Below are 15,267 nucleotides of genomic sequence, written 5' to 3' on the forward strand. Positions count from 1 at the left end.
GATTTCTGAAATGTTATTGACTATTGTTTTCTTCTATGTTGTTTGCCAGTGCCATTTGAACAACTATTTAATATTTCACTGAGTTGCTATTCTATAACTTACTTAGTCATTCCACGATTGCTGGACCTTTTCAGGCAAAGAACTGATTTCTTACTTTGAAGCTTTTGATGTATGCTGTCAAATGTCCTCCAAAGGCTGTGCCATATCATAGTAACATGGGGTAATTTTTGACCTGGTTGTGTTAGTCTCTAAATTATCTAATTCTATGTTAAAGTGGAATGGAGGTTGTATAAAATGTTCTTTAAGAAATAAGAAAAATAGCCGATAGTTCAGTTGGTTAGAGCATTGTCCCAGTGTGCCAAGGTTGTGGGTGTGATCCCTGGTATGGAACATACAAGAATCAACCAATGAATGCATAAATAAATGGAACAAGAACCTGGTGCTTTTCTCTCTTCCTTTCCCCTTTCTCTTCCTCTCTCTCAAAAATCAATAAATAAAAAAATTAAAAAAGAAAGAAATGAGAAAAATAGCAGTGATTCAATCAATCAGAAAAGCATTTAAAATTTGTGCTAGAATTGTATATGGAGAAGATCAAAGTTATGGTGCCACTAAAACAAGAAACAGTAATAATGCTAAGGGAAAAAACCCTCTAGTCTACAAATTATACTACAGATTTTAAAACAGCCAATACAAGTATGCAAGTTGCTATACTGCATTATATACAGACGGGGATGTATATAGAGAGGAAACTTCTTGCTCTCTTGCCTTTCTTAAAAGTCAGGACCTGCTCTGAATAAAAGCTGTAACACAGGTGAGGTATGCATTGGCAAACTGTTCCTACAGAGATCTTGAACTGTGTGCTGTCTACTACCTGCCTAGTGTCCCCTAGGAGCCACCTAATGACTAATGACTTAGCCTGGAGACCATCAGAACCTTCCCCCAGATTGACAGAAGGATGCTGGTAGAGGAAATCTTTATTCCACTGGGGCTGTGAAGCTGGAGATCTGGAAACTTGGTGACTGGTGACCACTGCCCCTGGTTGTATAGAGGCAGCTTTGGACAGCAGGCTGAGAACCACAAACACAGATGTTCCTTTTTTAAAATTAAGGCCCATTTCTTCACCTGTGCCTTAGCTGGAATTCCCTCCTGCAGTCTCAAAACTGTATGCCCTCTCTCCTCTCTTGTATTACTCAGCCATACTAAAAAAAGCCCTACATCCAGTGATTCCATCTTCCTCTGCATTCTAGCCAAACCTCTTAGAGATTGTCTACTCTCTCCACTTTCTTATTTTTCACCCTAACCTACTCCAAACAGGCTTCAGCCCTCAAAGTGGACACCACATATCCTGGTTTTTCTCCCACCTCCCTGGCTGCTCATTCTCAACTCCCTTGCCTATCTCCCCTCCATCTATAAATGTTAGTTTCCGCAGAGCTCTTCTCTAGGCCCCTTCTTTTCTCATGCTTCACTCTCTTCCTCTCTTTTCCTCTAACAGGGGTCTCATCCACTGTTCCAGCTCCCATTGCTCTCTGTATACTGATGGCTCCTCAATTGATGTCTTTAGCTCAGAATGTACTTCTGAGCTTCACAACCACATAGCCAATTGCCCACTTTAGAGTTCCACTTAAATGTATTAAAGATATATCAAACTTGACATGTTTGGAAGTGAACTCTTCTTCTCCCTCCACAGATCTGCTCTTCCTGTTTCCTAATTTCTAATGGCTCCTCAATCCACACAGTTGCTCAAGCTGGATTCCTACAAGTCTTCTTTGATACTTCCCTCTTCCTCATTCCCTCCATGCAGTCCCTCACCAGGACCTGTCAATTCTACTTCCCAAACACTTCTTACATCCATATACTAATTTCATCTCCATCACCACCACCTAAGTTCCAGTCACCACCTTCTCTCCTCTGAACTTTGGCAACAGCCTCCTGACTGGTCTCCCCGCACCCATGCTTGTTCCTTCCAATCCATTTTCCACACCGTCCTAGAGAGACATTGTAGAACACAATCCTCATCCTGTCCTGGCGCCACCTAACAGCCTCCAGAGGCTTTAAGTTGCCCAAAGATAATGTCCAAAGACTTTCCCATGACTTACCAGTCTGCTCAGTCTTGGACCCTGACCCACATTTTCAGGCTTGTTTCAACCACTGTCCCATTACCTTTCTTGGCTCTGGCCACATGGAGTCCTTCCTGTTCCCCAAGCAGGTCAAACTGTCCCCTACCTCAGGAACCCTGAATAAGCTGAACCTTCTATGTGCTTTGTCAGGGGCCCTTACAGGATCCTTTGCCCCATCGCATGGGAAGCTTTTTCTTCATTGCCCACATGTGTGACCTATTTGTTGTTTCTCCTTCCTGTGGGAGTGTAAGCCCCAGGAGGTCAGGCATTATGGCTGTCCTGCTCACCGCTGGGTCTCCACTGCCCGCCCACCTGTCTGGTGCTGGTAGATCCCTGTCTCTCAAACCCCTGACCCAGGGCAGCTGTGCAGCAGCTCACCATTCCTGGGCTGTCTTCTTTCAGTGCCAAAGCCCAACAGCACCAAATCCTTCAGCGGTTCTTAAAGCTACAGTCTTGCTCTTTGGAGGTGAGGGTGACAGAGTTGACCTAAGTTCTCTCCTTGACCTCTTCCCTTGGAGCACAAGAGCCAAGCTCCCTGGATGCTTGGGAACTTGCTTTACAAGTCCTGCCCAAAGCTAAGGTGTCATTAAGGTGATGTGCTGCATCCCTGCCCTGTTATCTTAAGGAAGTTCTGGTGTTTTAAGACAGGCCCTCCCCCACCGGCCCATTGTTCTCACTTGTTTTCATTCTATAGTGTGTCTCCGTTCACTGGCTTGAAATTATGAGAACCTACTCAGTTTGAGAGCTCCAGAAGGGCACTGGGGGAAGGCAGCTAGAAAGACCAACCTGCTCCCAAGAGAATTTGAATAGCTAGACAGAATATAATTAAGCGTCTTCAGAATGGCCTAGGCTTTAGTGAGACAAATTGGTTGTGGCTGGCCCTCAGGGAGCAAGATTTGCAATAGAGCAGAGTAGACAAGAACTGTTGGGGCCACGAGTGGGAAGAAACACTGGTTCGCAAACACAGCAACAACACAGGTTGTTCTTTGAAGAGGCGATTTCTTCGGCGCACCTGTGTCGGGGATAGAGCCCGTGTGAATGTCTTCTGTCTTTGCGGTACTGTAGGGCTGGGTGGACAGAAACCTCCCCGTAAAGGAAGAGACTTATTCCGTCTAGGTCAGGTCTGTCTTCAGAACCAACCTTTCCTGCTCTTTGTGCAACAAGACACACCTCTCGGAGGAAGGAGGCAGACAGGATTTCCATCATTACTACTGCCCTATTAAAAAAAAAAAAAAAAAACCTTGTAATTACTCTCTGCAGGAAAGGCGCACAAACAGGATGGGCCCGAGTTGAACCCCAGGATGAGCCATCCCTGTAAAGATTAGGAAAAGGAAACTCCCCGCCGGACGCCCACCTCCAGCCAGGGCCTCTCCCAGATGGCCAGGCAGAGTCGCCAGCCCACCTTTCAGGGTGGGAGGCAGGGCTCGAGCGACCTCGCCTCTCGGGTTCCTTTATTTCTCTTCCTCCTCCCCGCCTTCCAGCCCGGCCAGCCCGACCCGTGCCCGTCTCCCCCGCCTCAGGTGTCTGCTCGCGCTAGGCCCCGAGCTCTTTCCTTTTCGGCCTTCACCTGGGGCAGCCTCTAGCCGGCGGGGCACCGACCCCGCGCGGCACGGAGCGCGCGCGGGGCAGGGCGAGCGAGCGGACGGGCGCGGGGCTCCCCGGCGGTGTGTGCCGGCCCACTGGCCTTCGGCAGTGCTGGCGGGGCCGCGCGCCACGCCCCCGGGGTTCGAAAGGCGCGGGAGCCCGCGCAGGGTTTCGAAGGACTTGGAGACTGGCGCCGCGAGGCTCCTGCCAGGGATGCGGCGGCAGCTGCTTCCTGGTTTAAAGCTCGCCGAGTGGGGGAGAGCGTGAGTTCGCGGAGGCGGGGGCAGGAGGAGAAGAAGGAGGAGGCGGCGGCAAGAGACGCTTGGGGCTGGAGCTAACCGGACGGGTCGCTCTGGCTCTCCGGGGTGAGGAGCCTCCCGGCTCTGGGGAAGGCGCGAGTCCTGTGCGAGACTCCGGGAAGCGCCGCGCGCTCGAGAGGGACGATCGGGCTCCCCCGGCCCGCTGCGAGCTCAGCGCCGGGCTCCCCTCCTTTCCACCTCGCGAGGGAGGGAGGCAGGGAAGGAGGGGAGGAGAAGGTCCCGCACAGGAGGCAGAATGGCCCGGCGAGGGGGACTTGGGCGCTGCTTTTCCCAGGAACTGCCCCCAATCCTGCGGTTGCCGTGAGGGCTGGCCTGAGCAGGGACCCCAGGCTCTCCCTCTGCAAGCCAGGGCGGCCCCTCTGGGCCGGGGCAGCGGCGCCGGCATGTCGTCCGACACCATGAAGTTCAATGGCTACTTGAGGGTCCGCATCGGCGAGGCGGTGGGGCTGCAACCCACCCGCTGGTCCCTGCGCCACTCGCTCTTCAAGAAGGGCTACCAGCTGCTGGATCCCTACCTGACAGTGAGTGTGGACCAAGTGCGCGTGGGTCAGACCAGCACCAAGCAGAAGACCAACAAACCCACGTACAACGAAGAGTTCTGCGCCAACGTCACGGATGGCGGCCACCTAGAGCTGGCGGTATTCCACGAGACGCCCCTGGGCTACGACCACTTCGTGGCCAACTGCACCTTGCAATTCCATGAGCTGCTGCGCACCGCCGGCGCCTCGGACACCTTTGAGGGCTGGGTGAGTAGCTTGTGATCCCCTAGCTGTGTTCACTTGACCCCCACCTACCTTCCCCATTTGTCAAAGGTCGCGGGGGTCCGGCCTTTCCTACCTCCGCGGCGGAGGGAATTCTCTCCAGACTTTGGTCCTTGCCCAGGTGGCCGTGGCACTGCTGACGCGGCCGCGGTGGGTGTGTGAGGGCGCAGGTGTGTCTCCAGGAAGCCAACCTGGATACGGTCCCCTTTCGGGATGGCAGCTTGGACTAACGGGAAGCCTGGGTGGGGAAAGTCACCCCCTCACCCCGTCTGTCCAGACTTTTGGTGAGGCGCCCCAACTCCCCGCACACGGTTAGCACGCAGGAAAGGGAAGGGAGATGCGATATGAAAATGACTTGATTTGGGTAAAGTACTTCAAATATTTCTTAGGGGAAAGCCATACATTCTCGCAAGTATTATTCATAGTGTTTATGGATACGTGTTGGCGCAGCGGGCTCAGACCTGCACACGTGTTTCAGCATGCAGATCCATTACATCCCAGAGATACATAATAACCTACGCTGGCAGGGATAGGAGTACCTGGGTCTGCATGTTGGCAAAGTTTTATTGTTGAACAGTTTTCCAAGGAGATGAGGTTTACAGGTGCTTGCAAGTAACGTCTCAGTCTGAGAGGCGAGTCCGACAGTTTGCGTTTGTGCTGCTGTTGGTGAGAGCTGCCAGAGCTTCTTGGTGGTTTGTAGATCTCCACCACACCAGCCGGTGTTTCTGTGCCTTGACCAGCAGCTACCTGCAACTCCCACTTGGCCTGTGGTTTTCACATAGTTCCCATGAGTCAACACTTGTGCTGTAAATAAATTAAAATTTCTAGAGCACTCTCCACCTTCCTAAGACGCTTTTGCCTCTTAATCCTCATGCTGTCTTTGTGATGTTGTCATCCTTCCCACTTTTGCATGATGGGATGATAATTATAATGAAGTGGTCTCGTTTGGCAAAATGGAGTAAGCTGTTTGAAGACTCAATAATTTAATGATTTAAGTTATGGAGGACGTTAGTATTGAACTCAGAATATGAATCAGTATTAAAAACCTGTTTAAAATTAACAAGGGTGGAATCAGGTGCATAATAATGAAGACTCACTTGGATATTTTTACACATTGAGGAATTGATAATTTTACTGTAGATTCTCTAAAATTACAAGTGTCTTGTGGAGCTATCCCTTTCTTTTAAATAGAAGTAAAAAAAAAATCCATAATGACCATTTAACCATACCATTAAATTATATTACATTAATTTTTCTGCAGTCAAACTTACTTTATGGAATTTAAAAGTGCACTGGAAAGAAATGGCTAAAATACAGTTAGACACTGGCATTTTATCCTGTGATTATTCTATGAACTTCTGGATAGGAAATAGAGGTAAGCCTAGGAATCTGAAGGGGATTACTGGGCGACTGATCAGGAATTAGGTTGGGTAAGTCTCTAGAGGAACTAGGTTGTGAACGATGGTGCAGAGAGAGGCTCGACTGGTCCTTTTTATGTCTAGTCGGCACATTTGAATCACCTGGGGAGCTGTTAAAACTCTCTACTTTTAAAGACTCGAGATAGGATTCTCTGCCTGTGGAACCCTAGCATCAGTACGTTTAGCTGTTCCAGGTGATTCAAATGTGCAGTTGAGGCTGAGGACCTGTGGCCTAAATGAAGACCAAGAGATGAGAACAGAGAAGCATGAGCGTAGGAAGATTTAGGTTACCTGACAAAGTGCAGATGTGCAGGGATGCTTATTGTACCACCAGATGAATGAAGATTTAAATTAAATTTCTATATCTATAAATAATTACAATTATAATTAGTTATACTTAGATATTTAATATAACCCACTGATGGTTTTTGGTAGGATAGGTCAGCATTTAAATAACCTTTAAATCAGTGATTTGTCATGCATTTATATTTAATTGGGGTGGGGGCTAGAGGTTTTTTTGTTTTGTTTTTTTAAAGTTCTGGGTATTTTGCACCAACCTTGATGATTGATGGGATAGAATGATTAGAGTGTTTCCTTTCTTATAACTTTTAAGAAAAATAATCTTAGGAAAATATTTGGCAACATAATGAATACTTTTTAAAAATAATGATTCTTTATAGTTCTAGAGGTTGTTTTGAAGTTTAGAATTACAAAAATATTTATCTTCACTATTAAATTGACATATGTAGTTTAGAGAGTTACAAACGGAATAACTGAATTTACTCCACAATAAAGTTATGTTGCAATTGGAATTATAAATTGCTGCTTTAAAAAACCTAGCAACTTAGTTTTTTGTTAGATCATGTGGATGGACAAAAACAGAAGGTATCTTTATCATTAGTGTAAAACAACAGTTGTTATGCCTTCTGACTTAATGTACTTTCTGAGTATCAAGAGATAATCATTTACACTGATTTTAGTACCAAGTTTTGTTGATACTGCCTTCTAAACTTGATGAGAGAAAAAACCTCCGCTGCCTTGCGGCATACCTCTTCAGGGGAAAGGCTAAGGGAGTAAACCCCGACAGAAAATCCGGAGCCAGAGTCCCTAAGGCGGTTTGACGTTGTAGTCAACACCGGCAACTCCTGCGGCGCACCTGAACCCAAGCTGTATTGACTCCGTCTTTCCCTTGGACCCTTCAGCTGTGAAGAGAGGGGGGGTCTGCTGCATGGGCAACAGCAGACCCTCCGTATTACCCTGCCCAGGCTCTGTAGCTTCAGCGTCATCGCAAGATGTCGATTCAACACGGGAGGAGACAGATACCATGTCACTCCCGAGTCGGACTGCACAGCCATTCTCGGCAGTGCAGATAGACTCTGAAGAAGCTACACCATCGTCTCTTGAGACGGACGGCTGCCGCCGCCGACGACGACGACGACGTAAGTGCATCATGACCTAATCGGGTTTATAACCAGGACTGCAAGGTTGATTTAACATTAAAAAATGAATTAGTGTAATTCTTAATTTTAACAGAATAAAAAGGGAGATTCATATAATCTCAATAAATTATGTTCAAAATGATCTATCAAATCAATGAAATTGACTTTATCAAAGTTAAGAATTATTGCTTTACAAAAGCCACTTAGAAAATGAAAACACAAGCCATGGACTGGGGGAAAATATTTACAACATGTAAATCAGGCAAAGGAGTTAACGCTGGTATGTAAAAGAACTCTGTGTGTGTGCGTGTGTGCATGCTGAAGAACGTTATTTCTTTTTATACAAATTCTGACATTTTACTGAACTGAGCAGGAAAAACAAACAGAAAAAGGTGCACATAAGTAGTAGTTTTCCTTATTAACTTATAGAGCAATGTCTACTTTTCAGTGTGAGCGGAAGGCAGTTTTAATGGTCCAGCACCTGACAACTCTTAGGTTATCATGGAATTTGTTCACATTGCTTTATGAAGGCCGTCTCACCGTGGGAACAGTCCAGCACTACTATATTCTCTAACCAGTCCTCTTGGACGTGTTCCTCTTTAAACTTCCATTGTGGCCAGCTCACTCAGAGCCTCCTGACAAAGACCCCTGTCCCATATCAATGAGGGCCTTGCGCACACCCTTGAAAGGAGTACTGGTGTTTCGAAGATCTTAGCAGGTAGGAGAGAAAATTCTTGCCCGTTAAGGGATGGGGATGCTGCCTTCAGCATGAAATGGGATCTCAGAGGCACAGATGATATCCTGAGCTTTCATCCTGTATAAATAGTTGTAGCAATTCTGATTTCCCACCTGTAGCAGTCTTGCATCATCCACAAGGAGCTGAGGTTCATACTTGATATCCTGAACCCTGGAGAGTCAAATATCAGCCTACTCTTTTAAGTCCTCGGGGGCATTGTGTCTCCCAGGGACTTGAGGCCCCCCAGGATTTCATTGCAAAGCACATGACTTGCCTCTTCACAAAAATAAAACACCGTGCAAACACCAGGCTCCCATAGGCCATCACCAGCATGACATTCACCCCTGACAGCCAGTTACTACCAGATGCCGTGGTCTCCCCACCCCACGCAGACTGCTCCGGTTTACCCCCCTGCCCTGCCTCGTCAGCCTGGGCTCTTCCAAGGCAAAGGCGCCTGCGTCCCCTGAAGCTCCCTGGCCATTTCCTTATGGGGAAAGACCAAGGCTGATCCTGCCAGAAAATAGGCAGATCAGGGGCAAAAGAACTCTTATAACCCAATAATAATGAAGAAAAATACTCAATTTAAAAATGGCCCGAAGATTTGACTAGGACCATTATTGACAGATAACATTTAAAAGATGCTCAAAATCATTAGTTGTCAAGGAAATGCAAATTAAAATCAAAACCCATTGTAAAGGCTAAAATGAAAAAGACTTACCCTACCAAATGTTGGTGAGGGAGTGGAGAAACTGGAACTCTCCTACACTCCTGTGAGGAATATAAAGTGGTACAGTCATGTTGAAAATGGTTTGGCCGTTCCTAAAAATGTTATACATACACCTCCCATGTGACCTAGCTACTCTTAAGTGTTTACCAAGAGAAATGAAAGCATTTATACAAAGAAATATGCATGAACGTTCATAGCAGCTTTATTTGCAATAGCCCCCAAACTGGAAACAACTCACATGTCAGTGTGCAGGTGAATGTTTAAACACATTGTGTACCATACAACAGGTTATTAATTAATAAAAAGTGATGAACTATTGACACATGCAACAATACTGATGAATCGCAAAATAATTATGCTGAGTGAAAGATGACAGACAAAAAGGAGTACACACTGTGTTTGTGCAAAATTCCAGAAAATGAAAACTAGTTTGTAGTGGCAGGGAGCACATTGTTGTCTGGGAATGGGAGGACGAGCTGGATTACAAAGGAGGCATAAGGAAACTTCCAAGGCATATGAAAATGTCCATTGTTTTGATTGTGGAGATCATTCCACAGTTATATGCATATGTTCAAGCTCACCAAATGGTTCAGTTTTAAGTGTGTACATGTAATTATATGACAGTTATACCTCAATACATTTGTGTGTGTGGGAGGGAACTGTAATTATTACCCTCTTTTACGCAAAAGATGTTAAATAAATGAATCAGATTTTAGCCAAGGTTGACTTAAAAACTACATTTTTTTCATCGTGCAGAAAATATCCAAGTAGAAGCAAAAAATAAATAAATAAAAGCAAAACTAATTAAAGATAGTTCCTAATTTTTTGGACACAGTCTTGTTTCCAAATTCTCCCTGTCAGTTTTTTCCCGTTTATTCTAGAACTTGTTTATTTTGCATAATTTCTTAGACTTCTGAAAACTGAAGGTGTATCTAAATTATTGATAAAACCTTATTTCCGTCTTGCGTATATTTGCTCTCAATTTGCCTGGCTTTCTAAATGGGGACAAGCATCTAATACTTTATGCAGAGTGTGGGGACATGGGGGAAAGCAGAAGAAGCTGGAGGCTGCGTCATGGAAAGACCTTGGCATCCCCTCAGGAAGGAAGGGACTGCTTGGCAGGATCCCAGGCTGTTTTCCTGGTTCAACCCTCTTGAAGACATTCTGTTCCCTGCAGCTCTGAGGGCTGCTTTCTCTTAGCTTCGCAGTGAGATACCTGTTTGGTAGTCTTGTCAGGTGGAGCAGCCAGGTAACCACCAGGCAGTCTTTGATTATCTTTCCAAACTTGATTCCTGAATCCAGGTGCATAAATTTATAGCATCAAAATTATTCTGGATTCATTATCTAGTGGTTCATTCTCTTTTGTGCTTTGTAGTGGTTATTTATCTCACAATTATCTTTTTCTGAGCTAACTGGTGAGGCATGTCTAACACTGACGGATGAAGTCAGTGTTTCGGGGATAAACATATTTTAGCAGCTCTGGGGAGGTTTATTCCAATGTACATGTATTAGACATATTATATCTTCTGTTTTATTGTAAGAATTTTGCTGCAGCGAGGCTGGCTACTTTTTACCATGCAGGGTGTGGCTCAGATGTTCCCCCTCAGAGAGCATTTTCTGACTGCGTTATTATCTTGTCACCCTTCACTGTGCTCATCACTCTCTGAGATCTGTCTGCTTATTGTACCTTTGTCCTTGAGAATAGAGTCCCCACTTCTTTTTCCACTGTTCTAACTCCAGCACTTTGAACTGTGTCCAGTATATAGTAGGCACTAAATATTTGTCAAAATGATTTTTTTAATGTGTTTTTTGGGCAAGTAAAGTGTAAGTACATACTGTGGAAACCTCTTTCTTTAAACATTTTATTTGTCTTCCTAAAAGAAATACATGAAAATAATTGGGGAGTGACCAATTATTACAATTATTGCAGTGTCCCTCTTTTAAATCAATTATTGATATTACCAATATGTGCTTGAAAGGCTGGACCAAATTTCTGTGCCCTTTGAATATAGCAATGGATTGAAAACTCTGTGTATGGAGAACTCTTTGCTTTTGTTTCGTTTTAAAAGTATATGATTTTTAAAGCTGTTAAATATCTTGTAACTTTGTTCACTAGTAATTTGTGCGCCTGACATGTTAAATTTGGAGCAGAAGAAAGAAAACATTAAAAGGTTGTATACTTCAACCTTGGATTGCTCATGAGGTTGGTGAGCACAGTGTGAATCATTTTATCTTCTGCAGCTCAGTACAGTTTGATATTTAGCAAGTGTTTAGAATGGTGACTAGTTCCGACAGTAAAAGTACGGTACGCTTTTATGAGATGACCAGCATTTACTTAGAGTAAGAGCAGTACCTTGGATTTTCTGTAATCTCTTTTCTATTTTATGAAACAATTGGCTAGATTAGGTTCTCCTTTTGTGTTGACTGCTTAGCTCCATTTCATTACAGTGTGATAACAGGGGGGCCTGAGTGGCGCTCAGTACCAGTCCACTCTTTTTCACTCTCGTCATTGCTGTATCCAAACTGATCTTTCTCAGCTGCCAAGCTGAGTCATTTCTTTACGTAATGACCACCTTCAGTGGTTCCCCGCTGCTTCCTATAAAGCACGGCTTTTAAAAACAGTATAGAATGTTCTCCATGATCTGGTCCTGAATTTTCAATTGAGCTTAATCCCACCCAACCCACACTCTGGGCTCCAGTCACCAAGAGCATCTTTCAGTTCGTCAAAGCTCACCTTGCTAATACCTGTGCTCCAGGTCTCACTGGAGATGTCTCTTATCTAGAAAACATCCCCTGACATGTCTTCTGGGTTTGGTTCTTCTCCTTAGTGTTCCCTCAGCATCCTGAGATCTCCATGGTTCACCCTCCCCTCCATCCTGGAAGAATGGACATGTCAGTGGATTGGGCTCTCATGTAAGTGTGTGATATTGGTCAGAGGGAGTTCAGGATGTAATAGGATGGGCAATGGACTGATTCATCCCCTCAACTCCTGGGGTAGCTGCCCTAACAAACTATTACATGTTCCTCTATTAAATGCCAAGCCCTAGGTGACCATTCACCCACACTGAGCATGTCCTGTGTTCTACCTTGAGAGGCAAGTGGACAAGACAGACATGATCCCTTCCTTCATAGAACTCATAGTTCCAAGGGGGAACTAGATTGGGGCAAAAAACAATAACCAGGAAATTATAGAACAGATTTAAGTACCAAGATGCTGCTGAGCACCTGGTTTTCCTGGACAGACAATAGCTGATTTTTAGGATCGCTGCATAGGTAGCTACAGGCCTGCTTTATTTAAATGACTATGAAAAATCATTGCTGAAAAGAAGAAAAGGAACTTCTGATAAGATAGTGCTTTTCCAGCGACATCACAGATGCCCCTTTTAAAGGTAAGGGTTCCTGGCCCATGGAAACATTCCCATCTTCGGAAAGTTTGGGAGTCATGCCTGCAAACAGATGGCCTGAAAGAATATTTGACTTCCAAAGGCAGAAGACAGTAACAGCCTGTTTGAACCACCACATATCCTAAACTTTGTACAGATCATAAAAGAATCACAGATATTGAAGCAGGAGGGTCATCTAGTTCAGAACAACAACAAAAAGCCTGACACTCCTAGGCCTGTGGACAGCTTGCAGGTATATTCACTAGGTAGAGATATTTTTAATGCTGAATGGGAAGGCATTTAGTTCTTAGGAGATTCTTCAGTTAGCCACAGACCCCACCACTCCCTATCACAAACCATTCCTCTGGACTCACTTCATGCTTGGGAGGTTTTTGGGTTTTTGCCACCAACTAAAGCTCCAGCCTTGGTTTTAGGAATGTGGAAACTAGAGCTTCAGTAGAAGCAGTACTGTTGCCTTACCTTATGTGGTTTGTGACACATGGACACACACACTTAACATCTACATACATGTGTAGATATACTTATTTATGTTTATGTATTTATTAATTTAGAAACCCATTAAGTTAGATATATATTTATTGAGATATTTATGTTTCTACAATTTTAGAGGAAGCTGGCTTATTACTGAGTATATAGGAAGCTGATTGCAAATTAGTGTTGTATTACAACTTCCAGCAAATGTAAGTGCTGTGCTATAATGGGAGTAAGGAGAGCTGGGTTCAAGGTATGGCTTTGCTACCTATCAGCTGTGACCTTAGGCGAGCCTCTCCTCTCAGGGCCTCAGTTCCCTGATTTATATAATGAGGGGGTTGCACTAGAATACCTTGAAGGACCTTCCATCTCTAAGAAGCCTTGACCTCCATGTATTAGGCAATTACATCATTCTCTTTTCAAATAATTGGTTTGGTTTTAAGTAGTCAAAATGAGTTGTATCTTACCAAAATTAGTAACTCCTAAGAATTAAATTGGTCTAAATCTAAATTGCTCAGGCTTAGAGAGGACTTAGTTCATGTCTAAATGACCTAGCATTGATAGTAATGTCGATGTTATTTCCTTGGCTTAGAATCAGACTAAAGGAATTACAGGGGGTCCTCATTTTAAACCATGCAATTATATTTCTTGATTTACACTAATGGGCTCCTTGTTCTATGGAATGGTTGTAAGTCATGTCCCTTTCAGCTAACGTGAGAGAGAGACTGAGAATCCCACTGTTTGAGCCTTTGCTAGAAGCATTCTCACTAGCATGGTAATTAATGATTTGTAGTCACCTAGTGTCTATAGCCACCAGTTTATATATCCACCCGAGGTGATGACAAATACTATAAATCACTTGTAGGACAGACATTTTAATTAGACAAAGGAATGAGCCTAAGGATAATGGCTATCTAGTATTTAAGTGATATGCTGAAGAATTTTATGAGATGGGAAATTTTTGTTCAGAATCATGGTACTATTCAGGGAGATTTATGAAGATCATTATCTTAGTGTATTTCTGTGGTACCAGTAAGTTATAGCAGTGATTGTCAAAGCACACAGGACTTTTTAGTAGAAAGACTATTTAATAGAAGATTCACCAGCAGTGCTTTTATGATGTGCTGCCTTCTAGAAAGTTCCTTTGATTTTATATAAGTTTTATCCTTGTACACGTTTGACCTTACAGGGGCAGAAAGATGTTTAGTTTGTGCTTATGGTAAAAACAAAAATTAAGAAAATTGCCACCATTAATAAATTAAGTCTTCTTGAAACAGAACCCACGGGCTGTTCAGTTATGAGGGGCTTGATTGCCCGCCACCAAAAAGCATAACTTCCAGTACCAGGGTTTGGTGAAAATGAAAGGAATTGTTTATTTAAAAGGTTATACAGATTTAGATTAATGGCAGATTTCTGCCATTAAATCTTACTTTCTTTAAAACACCCCCCAAAAAATATTTCTGCTCCCCCTGCCAAACCAGGCTAGTTTTAGAACAGAAAAGTCAGAGTTACCGTTTCCCTCTAGGAAAATAGAAGTCCATGGCTCCGTATTTCCCAGACACAGTCCAGCTTTACTGGCAACCTCCAATCATCCGCACTTGATTGGGGAGGTTTTCCGTATGTCGCAGTGTTTTTCAGCTTTTAATCCAGAACCACGTGGCACCTTCTTACCCACCCGACCTTAAGGCTGACTAGGTGGTGTGATGCTTCTGCTCATTTTCAACCCACGTCACTCTCTTTTTACCTTCTTGTAAACCACACGGCTCCCTTTTAATGTCTGCTGCCTTATTTTTAAATGCCTGACCTCAGCCTGTGATGCAGTCAGTGTGTGGTGACCAGTCACGGCCAGTTGTAGAATTTTAGGCAGGACCCGTAAGCTTTTTGTCACCATTGTATGGTCAAAGCCCCTCCCATCTCCTTGGTGCATGGAATGGCCATGGCTATTTACATATTAAAAAATTAAGTATCTCTCAGGAAAATAGTTATGCTCCATGAGTCCCATCCCCCACCCGAAACCACAGGCTGTGGAGAATTTGGGGGGACTCTGCTCTGTAACATTATGAGGATAGTGTGAGCATGTTCTAGACCTAGCCCCTATTCTCCAAGTGCTTAAACCCAAACCAGAAAGCTGCTCATTCACTTGTAAGTCATATTTGCCCCTTGTACTTGCATAGCACCATTTCTACATCTCGCTCGTAGCCCTTAAATATGATGTTGTGCTTCTGTCCTCACACTGGACTTTGGTGTTCTTGTCTGTGATGTCAGAGGGCCGGGGAGCCTGAGCTCTGGG

At 44.4% G+C, this 15,267-nt stretch overlaps 1 protein-coding gene and 1 long non-coding RNA gene across 2 annotated transcripts in view; one reads left to right on the top strand and one right to left on the bottom strand.

The window, feature by feature from the left end:
• Window positions 1-2,937: 2,937 nt before the first annotated feature.
• On the bottom strand, window positions 2,938-4,918 carry LOC150016876 (uncharacterized). Its single transcript, XR_016509841.1, has 2 exons — window positions 4,537-4,918; window positions 2,938-3,333 (listed from the first exon to the last, which is right to left on the bottom strand). It is a non-coding gene; the product is annotated as an uncharacterized LOC150016876 (long non-coding RNA).
• Window positions 3,787-15,267, top strand: part of PRKCH (protein kinase C eta) — a 204,397-nt gene continuing 192,916 nt past the window's right edge. The window contains exon 1 of the mRNA XM_090270959.1: window positions 3,787-4,767. Coding sequence (XP_090127085.1) covers window positions 4,405-4,767 — 363 coding nt within the window. The 5' untranslated portion in view covers window positions 3,787-4,404. The remainder of the gene's footprint in view (window positions 4,768-15,267) is intronic.

Source organism: Furipterus horrens, unplaced genomic scaffold (assembly GCF_987537825.1).
Source record: "Furipterus horrens unplaced genomic scaffold, mFurHor1.1.pri manual_scaffold_3, whole genome shotgun sequence".
Lineage (NCBI taxonomy): Eukaryota > Metazoa > Chordata > Mammalia > Chiroptera > Furipteridae > Furipterus > Furipterus horrens.